Source organism: Vicugna pacos, chromosome 32, assembly GCF_048564905.1.
Source record: "Vicugna pacos chromosome 32, VicPac4, whole genome shotgun sequence".
In the NCBI taxonomy this organism is placed as follows: Eukaryota; Metazoa; Chordata; class Mammalia; order Artiodactyla; family Camelidae; genus Vicugna; species Vicugna pacos.
The window spans coordinates 6,107,587-6,130,958 of NC_133018.1; the positions used below are offsets into that span (position 1 = coordinate 6,107,587).

The following is a 23,372-nucleotide window of genomic DNA, read 5'->3' on the forward strand; positions in this document are numbered from 1 at the left end:
GGCAATTTTTCATTTTGTTTTTGACACTCCTCACTATATTCTGAATCTCTGACACCAAGCACATATTGCTTTATAATCAGAAAGAGGAAAAGAGAAATTATTTTTCATTTTGAAAAGAAGAAGAACGTTTGATTTGAGGACCAGATTCTTTAGAGACCTGTTGAGGCTTCATTGTTACTGATCTCAGCCAAGTGTCCCTGGTTCCAACAGGGAGACTTTTACCCCCAACCCAAGGCCTGAATCCTTACCTCCACAGGAAGGTAAATACTACAGCGAGGAGGCTGAGGTGGACCTGCGGGACCCCGGCAGAGACTACGAGCTGTACAAGTACACATGCCAGGAGTTGCAGAGGCTCATGGCTGAGATCCAGGACCTGAAGAGCAGGGGAGGCAAGGATGCGGTAAGGAGTGGGACCAGGTGGACATGGACCTGGTGAGTCTGCATGGAGGGACCTGTTTCACACCTATCAGAGCCTTTCCTGATATCAGTCTTATGTCCTGCCATGATCAGGTGGCTGAAGTCTGGGGGCTCCAGACACCTGCCTATTAATTTATTATAACATCTCCACCCAATCACCAATTACAGTCATGAAAGTACAGGATAATGAATTTTTTTCACAACTGTAATTTGATAATTCACCCAAATAATATTTATTAAGTGCTGGACATTTTACTGGGTATGGAGAGATAATAGTCCATGTCAGTCACCCTTACTGTACAAAGATAGATATGTACAAGTAAACCATAAAAGCCAAAAGCTAAATTGTTAATATTAAATAAATAAATAAATGAGGCTTCAGGGCAAAGAAACAAAACAGTGTGACGGAAAACTAGATGGATAAGTTCAAAGCAAAATAATCCATATTTTTCCAGGAATCTCACTTGTTTGTGCTTATACTGGGAAATATTGTTAAGATTGTTACATCCTATCTAGTTTACTGCAGTCAGGCTTTACAGCTATAATTCTATTTTCATTTGTTCTGTAATGTTATTTACAGGGGTCAAATTGTATGGCGTGACGTTGCTATCATTTGGATCTTTGTGTGAGATGTGTAAGGACAGCTATTAATTGTGCATTGGCTGCACTTGCTCCATCTTGAATTCCTGTTACTTTGGTCCAGGCAGAAATTGTTTTTTTTTTTGCCTGGGAACCCCAAGCATTTTCCTAATACCATCATTCTTCCATTTCCCTCTGACACTTCTTATGGTTCTGAGCTCCTTCCAGTGTTTGTTTTTGACCCTGGATAAGGCTGGGTCAGCAGTGAAGGGCTGAAGGAAGCTGAGCCAGCACCTGTTGTCAAAGTCTTTATCAGTTTTCTTTGCCTGCAGGCAGTTGAGATTGAAGAACGGAGGATCCGGAGCTGTGTGCATTTTATGACTCTAAAGAAGCTTAACCGCTTAGCCCACATCAGGTTGAAGAAAGGAAGAGATCAGACCCATGAGGTAGGAGATGAGAGGTTTAGCCCTCCTCCTTCCTCCTCCCCACCACCTCCCTGATCCCCTTTACCCCTGAGTTTGCTGCTGCTCTGCTTTGCCCCACCCCACCCTGACGTGCCCCACTCACCTCTGACCTTGTCCTCCCTTCAGGCCAAGCAGAAAGTGGACGCCTATCACCTGCAGCTCCAGAACCTGCTGTATGAGGTGATGCACCTGCAGAAGGAGATCACCAAATGTCTGGAGTTTAAGTGAGTTTTGGAGCTATGGGCTTTGGCAAGATGGTTTGTTGATAATTGCTCTTTCCTGCATAGCTCACTGTGAGCCAGTCTCTTTAAAAAGAAGTCAGATGAGCTTGGAGACCTCAGGACCTGGGAGAAGGGTGAATGGATCACTTGGAGTGGGAGAATTGGAAGCAGTAGTTTCAGGCTGTGCAAAGAATCTCAGAAGCCTGTCTGACCCTTTTGAGTTTTGAGCTCTGAATCTGGTGAAAACCAGTCATCTCTCGCCAGCAGGGAGAGCCTTTGCATTACCGGTTTGATTCCCAAGCACTTTGTATGGGGCCAGCTCACTTCTCATTACATCCTTTTAACCTCTTGGCCCAGCTTTCCTGTCTGAAGTTCTAACAGTTCATTTTTGCAGATGGATTTCATTCTTTGAAACCTGAACTTCTTGCTAAGTGACTGCGTTTAGGTGAACAAACTATATAGTTTGTTGGTGTCCTTCAGCTGTGATGCCTCTCGGCAATCCAAGCTGAGAGATGTGAAAGAGGAGTAGACAGAACAAGAGAAGAGAATGTGTTCTTGCTTGATCAGACCTATTTTTGCAAACTGAAAGGAGTCAGGTTTTTTTTTTTTTTTGGTAATAAACTTGGGATAAGAGGGACCATATTAGACATAGTATCTGGTGTATTTTTAATAATAATGACAGTGATTTTTGAGGGATGTGTATCTGCTCCACAAATTCATCCATGTAATGATAGCTACATAGTAATGGAGGTGAAATTCACATCAAGTACCTGAGTTAATAGTATTGTACAATTGTCACTTTTTTCGGTTTGGTAATGTATTAGTGGTTACAGAAGATATTATCATTAGGGGAACCTGGGAGAAAGGTACACGGAAGAAATAAACTCTCAGTGTACAACTCAAAAGAAGTTTCAAAAATAGCACTGTTTAAAAATTTTTAAAGATATAAAAACATAAGAATATGATGCCACACCTGTAGCCATTGTTCATATGAAAGCCAGCAGTCGCAGAATACAGCAGAACTTGGGCCTATGCGGAGGCAGGGGACCATGTGGAAGGATCCTGGGCCCTGAAATCAGATGGCCTGGGTTCATATTCCAGCTCTGCCACCTCCTGACTGTGTCGCCTTGCGCAGCCTGCTTACAGATAGAAGCCTCTGTCTCATTTGAAAAATGGGGATAAAAGTCTCCATCTCAAAAAGTTACTGTAAGAATTAAGTGAGGTGAGAATGGCATACTGGGTGCTTAATACATGGCAGCTCCTATTACTACTTTCATCTGTCTACCACCTGGGCACTGCTGTGTTAATGCGGCAAAGAATATTGGATTTCTTTCCTTTCCTGCACGTGTGTCACTATACGCGCAACAGTTATAGCTGCTAGATCTTTGCACACCGGGTCATACCATGTTGGACCTTCCCCCATGCTATGCTTAGACAGTTAACATTTTGAACTTCAGCATAGACTCTTAGGTTTATTCCTGTTAAAGGGCATTTCTTGGTTTCAATCTGACAGTCTAGGTCTAGATGACAGTGTTTTTGCCTCTTTTAAGTTCTTAGCTCTCTTGCACAGTGTGGAGAGGTCTGTACATTTGATAAGCATACTTTCTAGGTCTTTTCACTAAGTCGTGGATGAGAAGTTTGGGCAGCAGGGATAAGGATCCCGTGACATGTTGCCACCGGCACTTTTCACACTGAAACTTCTACTAATGAGCGTTTGCTGAGAAGACTGGGTTTCAGGTTTCCGGGGGCTGTAGACCAGGGCTAAGTGGACATACATGGGGAGCATTGTGGGTCTGCTTGTGCCACGGTTTGGGTTTCGGAGACAGACCTTGACGTCTAGTTTTTGCCCGCAGGTCAAAGCACGAAGAAATTGATCTGGTCAGCTTGGAGGAGTTTTATAAGGAGGCTCCTCCGGATATCAGCAAGGCAGAAGTCACCATGGGAGACCCTCACCAGCAAACTCTTGCACGTCTGGACTGGGAGCTGGAGCAGCGGAAAAGGTAGTGTTTCCTCCTTCCTAACCTTGTTAACCTGTGCAGACATGGACCTTTAGCCTTGAGGGACAGTGCTTTGTCATGACCCAGGATCAGACAGCAAAGCCAAAGCCGTAGAACCAGCAGAATAGTCTTCTAAGACCAAATCCCATTTTGTGATTAATTGACACTTAGTGATTCAGGCTTGGCCTACTGCATCATAAGTGGAGTTGGAATTGCTTGAGGCTGCTAAGAAAGTTGGAGTAAACTTTCCTTTAAAATTTTAATACCTAAGATCTACATACCTTTTATACCGTAAGTCTATTTTTTTAATCTTTCCCCCCATCTATCAGCATATTCCTGTGGTATTACAGAGCTTTGCAAACATTATTTTAGAAGGTTGTACAACATTCCAGTGTAAATTGTAAGTCACATAATTGTTCCCATATTGAATTGGACTTTTAGGTTGTTTGTACTTTTTGCTAACAACAGTAATTCTTCAAGGCACACCTTTACGTATAAAACTTTCTGTACTAATAAAGAGGTTTTATTTATTAACTGTAAATAGAATGTCTACTGTATAATTTAGAGCTTTCTTAGAATACAGTGGGGGGTTTGGTTTTGTTTTGTTTTTTTCATTCTGGACTTTTTATGATTGCATCCTTTCCATCATGGTGACTTTTTTTCCTTTCGTGTTTGTGCATGAATTCTAGGGCTTTTGATTGGCACATTTACTTTCATTTTCTGTCAGAGAAGCCACTGTTTTTAATCCCTCACCTTTTTCTGTTACTGAGTGTATTTTGTGCCTTTGGTCAATATTATAAATTTAGTAAGTACTGAGTCTGATTCTTACAGAATTGGTATCAGTTTTTTAGCAGATCGGGCTGGCCTGTTACACCCCTGTCCAGTTCACCATTTGCCCTTGGCTAAGCCATGAGTGTTCCAGTCCTATGGCTCTGATCTGGAATCCATCCCCACCCTGCCCCACTCAGGGCAGTCTCTGGGCCTCGTTTGGGTCCCATAGCTGCTGGGTCCATGTGTTTGTGAAAGTTCTGGGTCTAGCCTCTGAGGCAGGAAACAGAGCAGGAGGTGACACCAGGGTAATCCCTAGTGGCCCTGGGCGTGGCCTCTGAAGCAGACAGGCGTGGATCAGAGGCCAGCTCTGTGCTTGCTCTTAGCTGGATGACCTCAGGCAAGTTACCTACCTGGGCCTTCGTTTCCTCCTTTGGGGATAAGAAAAGTCACTATCTTCCAGGGTTTCTATAGGGGTTAAACACCATAATGCTTGGAAAGAGTTCTCCAAAGTGTCTGTGCACATAGTGAGTGCTGGGTAATCATTAGCTGTTAATCATGCCTGCTGTCACTAGGTAGATTCTAAGGGTGAACAGGTGGGTTGAGGTGCCCCTGGGAAGCATAATATGCTCTGTCCTCCCCCAACAGGCTGGCAGAGAAATACCGAGAGAGCCTGTCCAACAAGGAGAAGATCCTCAAGGAGATCGAGGTGAAGAAAGAATACCTGAGCAGCCTCCAGCCTCGTCTCAACAGCATCATGCAGGTGAGGGTCTCCCCACCCACCTCCTCCTAGGCTTTCACTTTGCCTTCACCACCCAGTGACACATGGCTGACCTGAGGCCACCAGAAGCCACATTGCACTGTGGGTTTTGTTGGCTCTGTTACCCTAATCATTGTTAGAGCACAGTGCAAGTCCTGCAGCAGGTGCGGTGAGGTCGTGTCCTGTGTGGAAGGAGTGCTGGCAGGGTGGGCTCAGGAACACACACACATTCACCCCGGGCGTTTTCTCTTTACCTAGAGCTGCTTCTGGCTAAAACTCTTTCACAGACTATAAGTTTAGTTTACTCCCTGCACGATCTTTACCAGCTCACAGTCTCCAGGTACCTGAGCATGGTTCCAGGGATATCTGTTAGATCCCCTGACTACACCTCAGGGGCCAACTGCTCAGTGGATCTGCTTGCTCTGAAAAGAACTTCAGTCATTTGAAAGCCATTAGGTACCTTAGGAGGAAAAGTCCCCACTTTACTTGTAAAATGTGATGTCTCTCTATATAGGTGACCTGATTTTTGTTTGCTTTGTGAAGCCGGATTTGATCTAAATCCTTACAGTTTTATAAATCAGGGTAAATGGTTAATATGGAGGAACTTTGTAAAAGAACCCTAGAGACATTATAAATTCACTTTTGTCGGATTTGGCGAGATCTACATTTCTTGCCAAATAAATGTATGCCTGGAGGCATAGAATTAGAGTTAACAAATATGCCCAGTAGCACTTCCTATAGGATAAAAAGAAATCAGAAACTAAAAATTTTGATTGTACTTAATTTTTCCTGTTAACTGGAAGCACTCTAAATGCTCCTAAACAGGGTAGAGGTTAAATAAATTCTTGTTTGGTACAGCCTTACAGCTATGATGAAGTGTGGCTTATTCCGTTACTGACAGAATAAGTGGACAGAAAGATCTGTTGTTAAACAGAAGCAAGTTATAGAACGCAAAATGTAGTCCCATTTGTGTACCTTAATTTACAAAGTATCTGAATGGACTTGTGTATGTGTAAGTCATGTATATGCTTAGAAAAACCTGCATTTACCAAATCATTGTTACTTTTGGTGATTGGGAACTGGGGGATTTTGCCTTATAAACTTGAATACAACTTTTTAAAGCAATGTACATAATTTTATGTACATTTATGTACATAAATTTTACATAAAAAGAAGAATACAACTCGTAAGTATACATAGAGCTCAGTGTACGTACACATCTATGGGCACATCTCTGTGAACACATCCATGTAATCAGCACCCAAATCAAGAAGAACATTACCAGTTTTCCAGAAGTTACTTTATTCCCCTCCCAGTCACTGTCTTTTCCCACCCCCCGGTAACCATTGTCTTCACTTCTAATGTCATAGGTTAGCTTGGGCTGTTTTTAAACTTACACAAATGGAATTATATAGTATCTACTGTTCTATGTCTGGCTGCTTTTGCTCAACAGTGCATTTATGAGAGTCATCTATGTTGTTGTGAGTACCAGGAGATCATTTATTTTCATTGATGGTTTCGTATTTGATTTTTGGATGTTTTCAGTTTGGAGATACTGTGAATAATGCTGCTAGGAGCCTTATATATGTCCTTTGGTGGTCATGTGTACACATTTCTTTTGAATATATACCCAGGAGTGAAACCGTTGGGTCATAGAGTATGCTGCGCTTGTATTTAGCTTTGGTATTCACTGAAACAGTTTTCTAAAGTGACTGTCCTGATTTATGACATTCCTCCCAGGACCTTGTGAAAGTTCTAATGCTCCACATCCTCGCTAACACTTGATGTTGTCATTTTTCTTGATTTTAGCTATTCTGGAGGTATCTCATGGTTTTAATTTCCATTTCCCTGGGGACCAGTGACATTGAGCACAGCACCTTTTTTATGCTTATTGGCTTTTGGATTACCTCTTTTGTGAAGGGCCCATTAACGCCTTCTGCTCATTTTTCTGTTAAGTTGCCTGGAATTCTTTATATTTTCAGGACATGTGTCTTTTGCAGATATATTTCTCATTCGTGACTTTCCTTTTCACTTTCATAGTAGTATCTTTTAATGAGTAGATGTTCTTAATTTTAATATGATCTAGTTATCAGTCTTCTTCTTTCTCTGCCCCAAGAACACGGAGATATTCTCTTGTTTTCTTATGGAAGCTCTATTGTCTACCTTTCACATTCAGATCTATAGTCTTCCTGGACATGACTTTTGTATATAACATGAGGTAAAGATCAGATTCCTTTTTTTTTTTTGGCATAGGTTTTCAGCTGACTCATTTATTGAGACAACCATTCTTTCCTCACTGTTCTCCAGTGTCATTTTTGTCATCTGTGTATGTGTGGGTCTGTGTGTGTGTGTGGCTGTGTGATCCATTTGTCTATCTGCACACTGACTGCTTTATTCAGCTTTATCAGAAGTCTTGATGCTCAGTAATGTAAGTCCTCCAACTTAATTTTCAGGGTTGTCTTTGTTATTCTTGGCCTTTTGTATTTACATATAAGTTTTAGAATTAGCTGATCTGTTTTCACCTGCTGGGATTTAGATTGGGTTGCGTAGAATCCATAGATCACTTTGGGGAGAATTGACATCTGGGCCATGTTGAGCCTTGTAGGCCATTAACATGGCATATTATCTCCATTCATTTAGATCTTTCATTTCTCAGGTGTTTTCGTTGAGGCTTACATGCTTGGAATTTAGATATTTGATGTTTCTGTGATACTAGTAGAAATGGTATCTTTTTTTAAAGCTCATTTTCTTACTGTTTGTTGCTGGTGTAAAGAAGTATTATTGTTTTTTCATGTTGACCTTTTATCCACCAGTTGATTCTGTTAGCTTATCCTGTGTCACTTTCATAAATAAAAACTGTATACAGTAACTGAGCACCCACATGCCCCTATGTGGGCTGCCGATAAAGCAGAAACTAAAACCCTTCTTTTGTTGCTTTCAGGCTTCTCTCCCGGTGCAGGAGTACCTGTTTATGCCCTTCGACCAGGCTCACAAGCAATATGAGACAGCCAGACACCTGCCACCTCCCCTCTATGTCCTCTTTGTCCAGGCCACTGCATATGGGCAGGCCTGTGGTGAGTATGGGGGCCGGGCAAGGAAGAGGGGCTCTGGGAGCAGCAGCCAAGGCCAGTTGAGTCATTTGGAAGCACCACCTGCTGAGGAAAGCTCCCTGGCCCTGCTCAGAAGTCCTCAGGTGACAGACGCTGCCTCCCCTCTGCACCACCCAGCATGGCTGCTTTGACCAGCTGGCCTGGTCTAACCTGGACTAACCTGATGGCTTTGAATCTTTGATGAGCCTGGCTGGTCGGCTGTGGGGTTCAGTGCCCAGGCAGTCTATCTGGGCTCCCAAGCACTCACCCCATTAAGGCACGCTTGGCAGGTGGATCGGTGCCTCTTGCTCGCTTCAGAGAGAGGTCTTGGTGAAATAGGTCCCAGCCAGCTCTCCCAGGCTTCCCCACACCCTGGAACAGGCTGCATGTGGTTACAGTGAATTACTGAGAATGAGGTGTCCTCATTAAGCTTGAAGGCAGCCTGTGACTGCACTAGGATTTTGAGAAGTTTTTGGAGACCCTACCTCTTACCCTACTGCAGCTTTCACCCAGCGCCTCAGACAGACACATAACGCACCAGTGCATGCTCTCCTCCCAGCCGTGGGCACCGACACATTACTGTCTCTCTTCTTGTGTCTTCCTGGTCCTTTTGGTCCTCTCCCTCCACTTTGTTCTCCCTCCTGTTTTCATCATCAGCTCATATGAAATCCTCCCAGCCCCCTAGACAGGGTGAGTAATTTTCTTTTCTTTTGTGTTTAAAACCCAGCCTGTTCTCATTCCCATTTTACTGTAGAATTTGAGGATTAAACTAGTCAAAAAACAGGCTGGCATTTGCCAGTGTCTGTTGGGGGTGGTCAGCTTGTTTGGGCTGAGGTATGATGGTTCATGCAGGCCTGTGAGAGATCAGCAGTGGCCTGCCACTGGGGGAAGTTCATCATCCTTCTTTATGCACCTGGGCAGACTCAGGCTCCTGTGACTGTCTGCGTGTCTGTATGCCCTTTTGAATGGAGCAGGAAGGTTGATGGCCTGTCTGACCTCCCAGCACTAGACCCATGGAGTTGCACAAATACTGGCCCAGGCATCACTTAGTGAGGCGTCAGGCCTGGTGCAGGGAACAGGCCACTTAGCTTTGTGCTTGAGACTCTCAGCTCAAGTTGAGTAGACTTGGTCTTGAATCCTAGCTTATCAATTTCTTAGGTGTTGTATCTAACTTCTTTAAGCCTTAATTTTTTCATCTATAAATGGCTAGAGTAATAGTATTACTCCTATAGCGTTATTGTGAGGATTAAAATTAATTTTTGAAAGTAATTTTATAATTAAAATGATAAGCATTAGCTCGAGCATTCAGTCCTCATCACCCAACCAGGCAGCTGCCATTTGTCAAGTCCCCATTTCATAGATGCTGAAACTGAGGCTCCGAGCAGTAACATAACTTTCCAGGTTGTGAGTTTGGGAGTTGCTTGGGCAGGAACTCAGGTCTGGGACTGGACTGCAGTTTCCAGGTTCCTACCCACTGTCCTACTGCCTCCCAGTTAAATGTGACAGGGCCAGCCAGGTGCCAGGTGCTCGGTGTAGTGCAGAATAGAGAAAACTGAGGGGAGAGCTATCGTTTCTAGGGTGTGGACAGTTACGGGCTTCTGGATGAGAACCTTTAAGACAGTTGGCAGAATTGTGCCATGTAGCTTTAGGCCATCGGTTTTGATTTCTGTTCTTTGGTGTAAGCCTGAAAAGAGAGGCTTTCAGCACTAGTCTTAAGTGATGCTTGGCCAGGAATCTGCACTTTGGGTTTTCTATTCTCAGTAAATGATGGAAAAAAGACTTAGGTTAAAAACAAACAACCCAATCAAAAAATGGGTGGAAGACCTAAACAGACATTTCTCCAGTGAAGACATACAGATGGGTAATAGGCACATGAAAAGATGTTCAATATCACTAATTTTATCAGAGAAATGCAAATCAAAAGTACGTTGAGGTATCATCTCACACCGATCAGACTGGCCATCATCAAAAAGTCCACAAACGAGAGAAAAAGGAACCCTCCTACACTCTTGGTAGGAATGTAGTTTGGTACAGCCATTATGGAAAACAGTATGGAGATTCCTTAAAAAACTGAAAGTAGACTTACTCAGCGATCCCACCCCTGGGCATATATCCAGAGGAAACTCTAATTCGAATAGAATGTTCATTACAATAGCCAAGACATGGAAGCAACCTAAAAGTCCATCGACAGATGACTGGATAAAGAAGTTGTGGTATTTATACACAATGGAATACTACTCAGCCATAAAAAGAATGAAATAATGCTGTTTGCAGCAACATAGATGGACCTAGAAATTATCATACTAAGTGAAGTAAATCAAGGACAAATATTACATGATGTCACTTATGTGTGGTATCTTTAAAGAAATGACACAAATGAACTTACTTACAAAACAGAAGGAGACTCACAGACATAGAAAACAAACTGGTTACAAAGGGGGAAGGAGATGGGGAGGGATAAGTTGGGAGATTGGGATTAACAGGTACAAACTATAGAAGACTTAGGTTTCCTACCTTGCTCCTTGTCATCTGGAGAAAGGGCTTGTGCCCTCCAGCCTTGGTCAGTAATGAGCTGTGACAGAGGCAGAGGACATGCAGCCCCAGGGCTTATGTAGCTTAGCTCCTTCCCTCAGCAGCTTTCACAGGAAGCTCTTTCTTGCTCCCAGATAAGACGTTGTCTGTGGCGATCGAAGGCAGTGTGGACGAAGCCAAGGCTCTGTTCAAGCCTCCCGAGGACTCCCAAGGTAACGTGGTGGTCAGGATTCTCCCCCACGTCTTCTATAGCTAGTTCAAAGGACATCAGTCACCACCCAGGGCAGTGCTGGTGCTTTGGAAATTAGCTGTACTGGTTCCGTGTAGCAGGGAGCTTGGCTTTACTGTCTCAGTGCTTGGAGTAGCCAGTAGAAAGTACTGCCGTTGGATTTCAGCCCTGCCACTCCGAAGCTCACTGATCCTGGGGGAGCTTTTTAACGTGTTGGAGCCTTAGTTTACTCACCTGTCACAAGAGAGTAATACCTCCTGTAGAGTTATTATGTGGATTAAATGAGGTCCTGCATGCAGAGCATCGTCTTCAGCACGTAGTGACCCCTCAGATTGTATGAGCTGCTGCTGCTGTTGTTGCTGATGTTACTGTTGTTACCACCACCACCACCACCAGTGCAGGAGCTTGTGGATGACAGTAAAATGTGCTGTAAAAAAACAGGGGTGATGGGGTTGTAGGTCACTTTTTTTTTTACATGGTGTTCTCTATACTGAATAAGAAGCAGCAAATTAATTTATTATTTATTCTAAAGAAACCCATTTACAAAAGTCTGGGCCCTTCTACGCCCCCTGGGTCGAGGTGCTCCAGGGAGCCTTGGGAGTCCCTCACATCTGGCCGCCTTCTCTCTGTCGCTGCAGATGACGAGAGCGACTCGGATGCTGAGGAGGAGCAGACCACGGTGAGCGCTACTTCCTCCCATGGGGGTGCCAAGCAGCTGCCCTGGGGCCTTCCAGTAGGCAGGTGCCCTCCTCCCTAGAAGCAGAAGAGAGGTTTGAAAGAAGGGGCGGCTGGGATCCTGGCAGCCGGAGTGCTGAGGCACGGGTCCCAGGGCAGAGGCCCTGGTCAGCAAGGGGAGGGAAGAGGGAGATGCCTGTGACCGGTGCTCACTGGCTCGACTCTCTTTTGTCTAGAAGCGCCGGCGACCCACACTGGGAGTTCAGCTGGATGACAAGCGCAAGGAGATGCTGAAGAGGCACCCGCTATCCGTCATGCTGGACCTGAAGTGCAAAGGTCTGGCTCCCCTTGAGCTGGGGGTCTCGTAGCACCCAAGAGTGCAGCCCGCTGCAGCTGCTTGCAGCCCAGCAAACTGAGGCCTCCCTGTCTAAGCCAAAGATTCTGGGTTCATATTTCTGTTTTTCTTCATTGTTCTATATGGAGTTTGTTTCATTTCCCACCACTTCCAGTCACAACCCTAACAGCATAGCAACAACACTAGACATGCAAGGGATGCTTGATAAAACTACACCTCTTTTTGAATTTGACAAGTCAGATACACAGAACAAGTTAACAAGCGTATGCAGGTGTTCAGTAATATGACCAACCTGCTTAATTTAATAAATATAAGTAGAACTTTGTCTTTTGCAAAGAATATAGATTTTAAAGCTGGCTTTGTATGGGTAAAGGAGCACATAGTAAAGTATTCCAGCAGGATAAGAGGTTAACAGTCAGATACAAGTTTCCTTCTTACCCTAGACTCCCAGACCCAGGTCCTGGGTCTTACCTCCAAGGACAACCACTCTGATGGTTTCTTACGTATTTTTAAGAAATAGTCCTATATAATTAGATGCTTTTATACAAATGTGTACTTATCCCCTTCCCCTTTTATTTTTTACACAAATGGAAACAGTCTACAGTCTGGTTCCTCTTTTTGCCTTTTTATAAAAGATTTTTTTAGTTGTGAGATCATTTTAGGCTCAGAAGAGTTTCAGTGATGATACAGAGAATTCTCACATGCTCTTCACCCCTAATGCCAGCATCTTACTTAATCACAGTACAGTTATCAAAAGCAATGTTAATTTCATTGGTACAATACTATTAACTACAGAGCTTATTCAGATTTCCCTGGTTTTTCCACTAGTGTCCTTTTTCTGTTCCAGGATCCAAACCCAGGATTTCACGTTGCAGCTAGTCATCATGCCCCTCAGTCTCCTCCAGTCTTTGCTTGTCTTTCGTGACCTAGACACTTTGGAAGATGAGGTTTATGTATTATGTAGAAAGACTCTCAGTTTGGGCTTGTGTGATGTTTTCTCCTGCTTGGAGTGAGGTTATGAATTTGGGGGAAAGAGTACAACAGATGGTGGTGTTCACCATCAAGTCTTATCTGGGTTCCGTGGTATCGCTGTGTCTTATTACTGGTGATGTTAACCTGGATCACTTGGTCATCACTTGATGGCTTCCTCTCTGTGTTGCATTAATTAGACGCAGAGTCTCTAAGTCCAGTCCACACTCAGGGGGAGGGAAATGAAGCTCCACCTCTTGGAGGAAGGAGTAGCAAAGAAATTGTAGTGACTCTTTGCTTTTTTTAATCAACATTAAATTGCCGTTGAATTGCTTTCATAGTAGAAGATCTTAAAAGTCTTGTTGACTTCCCTTTCTATAATTCTGTTGACTCTCTTCTAATGTTTCACTCATACATGAAGTCTCCTTTTCCTCCTTTCCTCCAGATGACAGTGTACTGCACCTGACTTTCTACTACCTCATGAACCTCAACATCATGACGGTAAAAGCCAAAGTGACAACCGCCACGGAGCTGATCACCCCCATCAGTGCAGGGTACTGGGCAGGTGCTGCGGGGGTGGGACTTGGGGCGGGAGTGAGAGCCTCAGGGCTGAGCTGCTCTTGGTTTCTCCCTCATCTGGCTCTAAGAAGATTCACAGCCACATGACCTTCGTTGTCATGTCCACACGGCCTTGTACATCTCGGGTATTCAAAAGGCACTCACTGACTTGACTTGGTGAAGTCCTCTTACTACACAGTAGATGATAGGAGTGACTGCGGCCTACTGGAAATTGAGTGGGCGGGGCAGAGCAGAGCACCAGCATTCTACACCAGTGGAAAGAGTGTGAGAGTGAGATTTGGCAGGCCTTATCAGGTTGACAAACTTAGGCCACCTTTTTCTGTTTCTGTCTTAAGGTGCTGGGGTTTCTCTGCAGCTCAGCTCAGTCCAGGGTTGTCCTCACTTGGGCTGTGGGAGGAGGACTGGTGGGTTCCTGTGGGGGGCTTGAGGAGGGTGAGTAGAGGCACAGTAATGACAGCCACGGGCGGAGCTTCCCCAGAAAGACCTGACTGCGGCCACTTGTTCCACAGGAAGAAGGGAGGAGGGCCGAGGGGTGAGATAGGGTCACCTGGCCTGGCAGCTCTCCCAGCCCTGCCCCACCTGCTTCGACTGAGTCCTCATGTCAGCTGTAGGAAGACCAGTGAGGGAGGCACAGAGCTGGTGCCTGGTGGGGTGGGGCTCTTCCCATGGCTGCCTGATAGTGTGTTCTCCGAGTTTCGACCCTGCACTAATAGTCCATGCCCCATTCAGGCTGCATCCTTGGTCCCTGTGCTTGAGTGTTGCTGGACCACCCTGAGCATTCTGGATGAAATTGACCCTGTTCCCACCTCACGCCAGCAGAGGGAGCTCGGGGCTTGCTTCTTCAGAGCACCCAGTTGCACTGCTCAGCCAGCACTCCTGGTCCAGTGAGCCGCTCAAGGGCCCAGTGAGGGCCCTGACCACAGTGGAGCTCCTTGCCGTGAGCATTCTGCCTGCTGACTTCCCAGCTGTCCTCCCTGCTAAATCACAGGGCTGCAGGCTGGCTTCATTGCACGCTGAAGTCCAGCTCCTCGCTAGGCTCTGCACATGCAGTGATGGGGGCAGGACTGCAGGATGGGCATTAATTATAATATCCCCTCCCAGGGTGCCTGTGGGAGTCAGGTCAAATGCTTAGTATAAGTGAGGTACTTGGTAAATGACAGCCGTGTTTGTCATCATCAAATTATCTAACTGACAGTAGCTCTACAAGGTGAGGAAACCGAAGCTCTACAGAATTAAGGAGTGCCCCAAGGTCACAGATAGTGAGTGGAGAGTGATGATTAGAAACTGGCCAGGCCTGGGTACCACCGTACTACACTACTGTCATCACCGTAGGCCCCAAAAAGGGAGGAGGCCCAAAAGGAAACACCACCCTCAAGCCAGGATTAGCTCTTCAAGGGCCTCCAGGTGTTGTCTAGCTCATCCTCCTATTTTACAGATGGAGAAACTGAGGTTCAGGGGCACATGTCCAGTTATTGAAGCCCTGGGCCTAGACTTCAGACTCCCAGCCCAGAAGCCTTTGCCTAAGTACAGGCTGCTTTGGCCCCATGGAGACACCAGCCTGGTATATGGTTTTATTTACTTATCTACTCAGACATAGGGATCCTTTTTAAAAACTTTTTAATATAATCAGAGTATCACACTGATTCCTTAAGATCATCCAATATCCAGTCGGAATTCAGATTTCCTTGATTTTCTCATGAGTGTTTTTTGTTTTGTTTTGCTGTTACGGTTTGGGTTGGAATCTGGATCTTTATAAGGTCCACGTGTTGCAGTCAGAGGAGGCTCCTCTCAAGTATCTTTCCATCTAAATGTTCCACTGTCTTTTTATTTGTTGAGGAAAGTAGGTGGTTTGCTGTGTAGGTTTCCCCTAGGCTGGATTTTGATGATTGTGTCCGTGCCGTACTGTTTAACGTGTTATTCCTGCTCCCTGTATTTCCTGTAAATTGGAGTTGGGGTTACAGGCTTGATCAGATTCCAGGTTTTGTCGGGGAGGAAGGGTGTGCAGGACTGTGTCATAGATGTTGCGTGCTTTCATCAGGGCGCGCAGGCTGACTCTGTTTTTGAGACGTTAGCAGCACTGACAGTTGCTGTCAGGATCTCTAATTCATTAGGAAATTCATGTTTTTATTATAAACATTTTAGTCAGAATTATATCAACCTTGCTGAATTTTTCTCAAGAAATTGTTTTCCAGGATGATTTCCATTCTGCCATTTTAATTCATTAATTAATTTTTCATTAAGGTATGAGGTTATTTTTAATTATTTCCTATTTTTATTTTACTAAGATTTTTTAAAATCTCTTTTAAAATTTTATAAGATTTGACTGAATAGTTTTTTGAGTAGTTACATTTTTATGACTGTATATAGCCTCCTCTTCAATGTCCTTTTTTTTTTTTTACCAAATTCAGTTGCCCTGAGCCACATATTGCAGATGTAAATTTGTCAAGAAGATTTGATTCAGCTCTCAGATTTTGTCCATTTAAAATGTTAATCTCGTGCAGGTTTAGCTGTCCTGTTTTAATTTGATTTATTCAGTGTATTAGTAACAGTCACTAAACATTGGCTAAAAGACTGACAGTTCTTATTCGTTTTCCAGCCAGTTGTCTGTGAGGCAGTGAAGGGGACAGAGACCCTGGTGGTGGGGGGAGCGTGCTGGGGGAGACAGTCTGGGCAAGACAGGGGACAGGGAAGAGCCAGAAGCTGCCACTCTCCTGGGGCTCAGTCCCTGGAGGCCTGCGGGGCTCAGAGCAGTGGGATCGGCCTCCGCCTGATGCTCTCCCTGAAGGTGAAGCAGAGCCCCCGCTGATAAAAGGAAGGAATGGGCCTCGTTGTGATTAAATTACTCCATTCTCCCCCTGCCCGTCTTTTCTCTGATTGTCACATTGAATTACAGGCTGTGCCTAAGTCTTCCGAGTGGGTGGCGGTGGCATCACTGTCTTACTCTGCTTATAGCACTAGGTCACCTTGTCTCCAGTCTGTGTGATATATCTTTTTCTGGGAATATTAAAGGGGCCTGTTTCTGTGAGAGCATGAGATTTGGTAAAATGTAAGATGGACACAGCATCAAAGCAGCATAGTGGTTCTCTAGGGAAGAAGGGAGTCTGTTTTGCTTCTATGAAAACTCTGGTTTTCCCTATTTCTGGGGTCACAGGGCTTTGCGCCCCTGAGGAAAGGCTCTGGTCACCGTATGACTCTTGAAGGAATAGGTTTCTAAAAAAAACTGTTGGTTAAGAGTACTGCTGTCTTTGATCGTACAGTGTAAATCCTGGCTCCAGTGCTTACTAGCAACATGATCTTGGACAAGCCGCATCTTTCAGAGCCTGGAATTTTCCCTCCCGAATGGAAATGGTAGTTCTCCCGACCTTGTAGGGTTGTGAGGATCTGATGATCTCAGGCACATAAAAGGTTGCCCACAGGAAGCATTCAGTAAATGGTGGCTTTGATCATCAGTGAGAGGCAGCGTTACCATTCCCAAATGCCCACGTCTGCATCAAGGCAAGGGGTTGGCCGACCTTCTCACTGCAGTCTCTTCCCTCTTCCAGTGACTTGCTGTCTCCTGACTCAGTCCTGAGCTGTTTGTATCCTGGGGATCACGGAAAGAAAACTCCAAATCCAGCCAATCAGTATCAGTTTGATAAAGTGGGGTGAGTCAGCGGCATTTCCTTTTCTCCCAGCCTCTGCTTCTGAGTTTCTCCAATGGCTCAAACCCGAAGCTGCAGGCGTGTTAGGGCCAGAGGCCTCCCAGGGGGCAGGGGAGACTGCAGGGCGGGAGGGAATGCTCTGTTTCCAGAAGGGAGCACGTCTTATCCTGCTTACAAGGCCATGGAGGCTGGGGAAAGGTGGAAGGATCAGAACTCTGGGAACTTGATAATAGAAGTGTTTAACATTTTAATGTTCTGATGATTAAAATTTTAAAAATATTTTACAAATGGGTAGACTGATGAAGAGATCAAATACACTGCTTTTTTACTGAGATTGAAAAGTTGAAGTCTGCCAGGGAAAGAAGAGAAAAGAAAGTATGGGAGAGATGAAATTCACAGTAGGGAATTGATGAAGTTAACAGGCTTTGCTGGCAGCCTGGCTGTGAGCAAGGCTGAGCCGGTGAGACCTCTCTGTTGAGATGAGATGGGAGGGGGACATATCCCAGGACCACTGCAGAAAGGACTTACAAAATCATTTCATTCTGTGTTCTTTTCTGCAGCATCCTGACTTTGAGAGACTATGTACTTGACCTCGGTCACCCCTATCTGTGGGTGCAGAAGCTGGGTGGCCTCCACTTCCCCAAAGAGCAGCCCCAGGTGTGGACACTGATCTGGTCCCCTTGACTAAGGAGCTCTATTCCTCTCCTCTACAGAATCCAGAAGGGCTTCTGATGGCCTTTGGGACTTTAAATTAGCAGAATGCTATCCCTCTAGGCTATGATCCATCCTCCCTCCACTCAGCATACTAAGATGTCCAAGGCCTACAAGTGTTTAGGTACCTCTTAACCTTTGCCCTGAGCCTGGTAGCACTCTAGATCAAAGTAACTTGGACTCTTGCTCTGTGTACAGCACAGCTCCATGTGCTGCTACCCCTCAGTCTTATGTACGAAGGCACCAGAAATGAACCCCAGACGATCTGGCACCTCAGCAGAAGCCTGCCTTTTCCACAGCCTCCTAAGAAACCAGCAGCTTGTATCTTTCCTGCTGGGACTTAATCTCTGGCCTGTCACAGCAGGGAAACCCTGCCATTCGGACAAGGCATCCATCTTAGGGCCTGGGTGGTTCAGTCTGCCACAGGTAGGCAGGTCCTTGGAAAGAGAGGGTACTGGGAGGAACGGATGGGGAGCATTCACCTGTGTGCCACTTGCTGTCATCCACAGCACACTGTGATTGCTGACCACTCACTGAGTGCCAGCCACATGGAGACCACCATGAAACTGCTGAAGACCAGGGTGCAGTCCCGCCTGGCCCTCCACAAGCAGTTTGCCTCCCTGGGTAAGCTGGTGTCGTTAGAGCTGAGAGCCGCTGAGACAACATGGGGCAGAGACAACAGGGCCCTGCACTGAGTCCTTGAATCCTGATGACAAATCAGAGCAGGCTGGCTTCCTGGCTCGTGCTGAGCTGGGGTGTTACCTGGGCCACTGGGGAGACTGCAGGCCTCCAAACAGAGGTCTGAGCTCCCCTCAGAGCCATCAGGGCTATCCCAGCCCAGAAGAGTCCCAAAGCCTTTTGGGGGCTCAGGTTAGCAGATTGGCCAGGAGCACTCACCCTAAGTCAGTGCAGGTCAGGCTTTGATGTGCACTTGACAGATATTAACAGGAGCCTAATTCTTGCCAGGCAGCCGGTATGTCCTGGGGTAAGAGCCATGAGCACAACAGAGCCCTGCTTTTGTGGAGTGTACCCCCAGCTTACCTGAGTACAGCTGTCCGGGGATCCGCCCCACATCCCTCCCCTGAGGCTGGGCCCCTGTGGTTGCCATAAGCTCCCAGGTGATTCTCATGAGCCCTTGACCAAGGTGGTGGCTATATGGAGCTTCTTTTCATTTATTCGTTCAGTACATGCTTGTCACCGCCTACCATGTACAAGGCGCTTGTGGAGAGTAAGGGTTTAGACCTTTCTGACCTAAAAAGAGTCACTGACAGGAGAGGCTTTGGGTTCCCAGGACCCACCTGGAGGCCCCGCCCCTGTGGGCCAGTTCCTGTGCTCCAGGTGGACCCTGGTTTCTCCAGGGCAGCGCTGCTTGCTTCCCATCAGCTTTCTTGAGCTCAAGGTTGGATGACAGCGTTTACTGTGTTGGCATGTTTGCTTATTGAAATGCCAGCAGGAATTTACCCCAGAGCAGTCCTCCTGCTCGGCTCTCTTAGAGGAACTGACACAGAACACCTCAGTCTTTCCTGCATCAAGGTCGGCTGTGAGAACAGCCCCCTCGGCTGTTTGATCTAATTGACAGTCACTGCTGCAGAGACACCATCACAGGTTTTGGCTGCAAGGGTTTTTTGTTTTTCTGGCCATCGTTTGCATTGAGGATAAAGCACTGTGAATGCTCGTGCTGCGTCTGGCCACAAGCACGTAGCACTGGGTGAAGGTCAGGTTGGTGTGCCTTAACTCCTGGCACTGTTGACCTTGGCACCTGCTGAGTACCAAGTGTCCCTGGACAGCCGGCAGGGCCATCTGAGCCCTCCAGAGGATACTAGTTCCCCAGCTGTGGCACCTGATTTCTCCCTGTGACACCACCTGTCCTGCTCTCTTCTAGAACATGGCATTGTGCCAGTTACCAGCGATTGCCAGTACCTCTTCCCTGCAAAGGTGGTCTCTCGCCTGGTGAAGTGGGTGACAATTGCCCATGAGGATTACATGGTAGGTAGAGGTGTGAGAGGCCACAGGTGCTGTCCTGCGGACTGCCAGCCTACCTCACCTTTCAGCTCCTGCTCCTCCACCAGAAGGGTGGGGGGTGTGACCAGAGGAGCCAGAAGTTCACCTTGTCTGTGGCGACTTCTAGGAGCTGCATTTCACCAAAGACATCGTGGAGACAGGACTGGCTGGGGACACCAATCTCTACTACATGGCACTCGTGGAAAGGGGCACAGGTAATTGCTTTGCTGATCACAGTGGTTCTAGGGAAGGGGGGCCGCTGGGAGTAAAACAGTCCTGGGAGTTGCCCAATGGAAGCAAAAGATCCTGGAATCCTGCCACGGGGGACTTAGCAAATGCCACGGTTGTGAGAGGCACCGCTCAGTGAGGACTTGCTCTGCAGCACAGTCACATCCGCTGTATCTCATTTGGTCCTCATCGCAGCCCTGGAGGTGGCGACAGTCCCATTTTGTGGAGAGGAGGCTAGGGCTTAGTCACAAACCCAGTCTGCCCTCTGAGCCTGAGCTCTTTGCCCCTGTACTCTACTTCTGTGGAGAATTAGACGCCTGCTTTTCCCCCTCGTCACAGAAGGGCTGTCGCTCTCGGGGTGTGAAGTGCAGAGTGCAGGACCTTCCTCCCTCTCTGCAGTTCCTGCCCTCACTTGGGAGACCCGGAAAGCGGTGAGTCCTCCTGGCTGTCCTGGCATCTGATTGGCTGGGGCTACCTGCTGTAGCCACCCCAGTGCCACCCACAGCTCTGTTGTCGGGCCCCAGCCTGGGCAGGCCTGGCGCTGCCCCAGGCTCTCAGCCCAGGGGCTCAGGCTGAGGCCACAGGACAGAGGGAGTTGTCTGGTTCTAAGATAGTGAGAGGCACATTGGGGAAGGTTGCACTCTTCAATGTTTGAGTTTCTCTACCTCGATGTCTTCCCTTCTCTTTTTCTTCATGTGTTTTTAGAAGTATTCTGAGGAAATTAAATATTTCAGATACACTTAAGGCTCCTGGATCCCACTTCATTCTCACCCTCGTGATAGGTGACTGCTGTTTGGGATTTTGCATTTGCTTCACATCCTCTCCCTCTTTAAAAAGTACTTCTATCTCATCCCTAAACCACATTGACACACTGTTTTTTGTTTTTTTTAATTGAAGTGTAGTTGGTTTACAATGTTAGTTTCAGGCGTACAGCGAAGTGATTCAGTTATACACATACATACATATATATTTTTTCTTTTCAGATTCTTTTTCTATTATGTGTTATCACAAAAAACTGAATATAGCTCCCTGTGCTATACCATAGGTCCTTGTTTATCTATTTTATATATAGTAACGTGTTAGACTTACTGTTTTGAAAGGGTGCAAAATATGCAATCCCCCCTCAGAATCATTATTAGTGTGAAATAAAATGTATGTAAAGGGCTTAACACAGTGCTTGGAATACAGTAAGTACTCAATAAATGTTGGCTCTTAAAAAGCTTCACATAACATACAAGTAAAGAACAGAATGGAGGAAATGTATTTGACTGATGTAACGGCTAATACACAATATTGTTGAAGAGGAAAAACAGGTAGTAAGGCTTCACATGGAAAAAAATCTTTTTAACTTACTGGCAGATAGAGAAGTGCCAATTAAAACAAACTTCTGTTTGGAGGAGTAAAGAGAACTCTTGGGAAACCCAAAGTGGACCAGACCCTGGGGAGTCCACATACCTCTGTGTCCTTGGAGGACCAGAGTCACAGGACCTTACGTTCTGCAACTGGGTGATTCCACTTTGGAGATTCTAGAACAGAAGTAAAAGTCGGTACCGGAATGTGCTGTGCGGCCCTCGGACTAACATGAGACATGAGAGCTGAGCTCGGGTTCATTTGGGGGGGGGGCGCGGGCTGGCGGGCTGCCTCTCAGAGCTGAGTGTTCCTCCTCTCCGCTCCCTTCCCAGCTAAACTCCAGGCTGCTGTGGTGCTGAACCCTGGCTACTCCTCCATCCCACCCATTTTCCAGCTCTGTCTAAACTGGAAAGGGGAGAAAACCAACAACAATGATGACAACATTCGGGTAAGGCCCTGCTAGGGGTGACGGGAGGAGCAGGGAGAACCTCCCTGGGGAGGGGACAGTGGCAGAGCCTGCTGCAGCTGAAGGCTTGGGCACTGGCACAACTCCCGGGACAGAGGGGCCTGCTGGGATCTGTAGGATTTGCTGGAGGCTTCATGATGTAGTGGAGAAAAGAGCCCAGACTCATCTTCTCAACCCCTCACCTAGCTTGGGGTCCACAGGTTCACCCCATTTATAAACTGAGAATAATATAAATAACCTACCTTGAAAGGTGATTGTCTTGGGCTTCTGTGTAAATGTGAATAAGTTCAGATGCACAGAAAGTGCTGGAGTGAGATGATGTGTGAGATCATTGCTCCTGTTAAGTATAATTATGCCTGTTGATTTGATTCCAAAGCTGCCTTGTGGCCGTGGAACCCTGTTTTTAACCATAACACCTGACTTGGATCTTGAGATTCCTTCTCTACACACCTTCGTCTTTTGGCTTGGGCATGCAGGGCAGGGAAAGTTCTGGGTCGGAATCAGGAAGACCCTGTTGTCTTGAGGATAGAGAGAGCCTCAGGGCAAGCCAGTCGGACTCCATCTGCAGAGACCCAACTCCTGCAGAGGCCCAGGAGCAGTTCTTGTGAAACCATCCGGGCCAGCTGGTCTGAAGGTGGTGCTGAATTTTGGGCTTTCCCACCCCGCAGGCCATGGAGAGCGAGGTCAACGTGTGCTACAAGGAGCTGTGCGGCCCCCGGCCCAGCCACCAGCTCTTGACCAACCAGCTGCAGCGCCTGTGCGTGCTGCTGGACGTCTACCTGGAGACCGAGAGCCACGACGACAGTGTGGAGGGGCCCAAGGAATTTCCCCAGGAAAAGATGTGTCTGCGGCTTTTTAGGTGAGGGGGTCGGGAGCACCAGGGCCTGGGCCCTCCAGCCCTGCTTCTCACAGGGCCTGGGGCAGAGGTGAGCCTGGCATGGAGGGCACACATGTTCCCAGGTGCGCTTGTCTCCTTTCACAGTGGAGATGAAAATCCTGCTGCCAGAGCTCCTGCGGAGAACTTGCTCCCTTCTCCCTGAAACTTCCCCTGTGGCCCCCATCCTGCCGGTCCGGTCCAGTTCTTCATGAACACCCCCACGGTGGGCTGCCCAGTGAGTGAGCAGCACTGGACTAGGAACCAAGAGGATTTGGCTGAACTTCCTTTCTCTACTTCCTACAGAAAGCAATAGGTTTTCATTTTATTGTCCAAATAAGCTTTTCTAACAACACACACCACCCCCAGTCCCCAGCCTCTGCTCTACTTTCTGGGGCACACACGTCCGGGAAGATCGCAGCTGCAAGCAATCGGGCATCCCAGAAGGAACCAGCTCTGAAGTAACA

General features: G+C 46.6%; 1 protein-coding gene across 2 annotated transcripts in view; it reads left to right on the forward strand.

The window, feature by feature from the left end:
- Window positions 1-23,372, forward strand: part of THOC5 (THO complex subunit 5) — a 28,860-nt gene that overhangs the window by 3,072 nt on the left and 2,416 nt on the right. The window contains exons 3-20 of one of the 2 annotated variants that reach the window (XM_006213531.4): window positions 257-400; window positions 1,329-1,442; window positions 1,587-1,684; window positions 3,535-3,681; window positions 5,095-5,209; window positions 8,148-8,280; window positions 8,953-8,985; window positions 10,962-11,039; window positions 11,695-11,735; window positions 11,968-12,067; window positions 13,501-13,609; window positions 17,177-17,278; window positions 17,836-17,932; window positions 18,496-18,610; window positions 19,869-19,972; window positions 20,115-20,202; window positions 21,898-22,013; window positions 22,700-22,890. In XM_006213531.4, the coding sequence (XP_006213593.1) occupies window positions 257-400; window positions 1,329-1,442; window positions 1,587-1,684; window positions 3,535-3,681; window positions 5,095-5,209; window positions 8,148-8,280; window positions 8,953-8,985; window positions 10,962-11,039; window positions 11,695-11,735; window positions 11,968-12,067; window positions 13,501-13,609; window positions 17,177-17,278; window positions 17,836-17,932; window positions 18,496-18,610; window positions 19,869-19,972; window positions 20,115-20,202; window positions 21,898-22,013; window positions 22,700-22,890 (1,925 nt within the window). The remainder of the gene's footprint in view (window positions 1-256; window positions 401-1,328; window positions 1,443-1,586; window positions 1,685-3,534; window positions 3,682-5,094; window positions 5,210-8,147; window positions 8,281-8,952; window positions 8,986-10,961; window positions 11,040-11,694; window positions 11,736-11,967; window positions 12,068-13,500; window positions 13,610-17,176; window positions 17,279-17,835; window positions 17,933-18,495; window positions 18,611-19,868; window positions 19,973-20,114; window positions 20,203-21,897; window positions 22,014-22,699; window positions 22,891-23,372) is intronic. The other variant, XM_006213532.4, reaches the window with a different exon arrangement.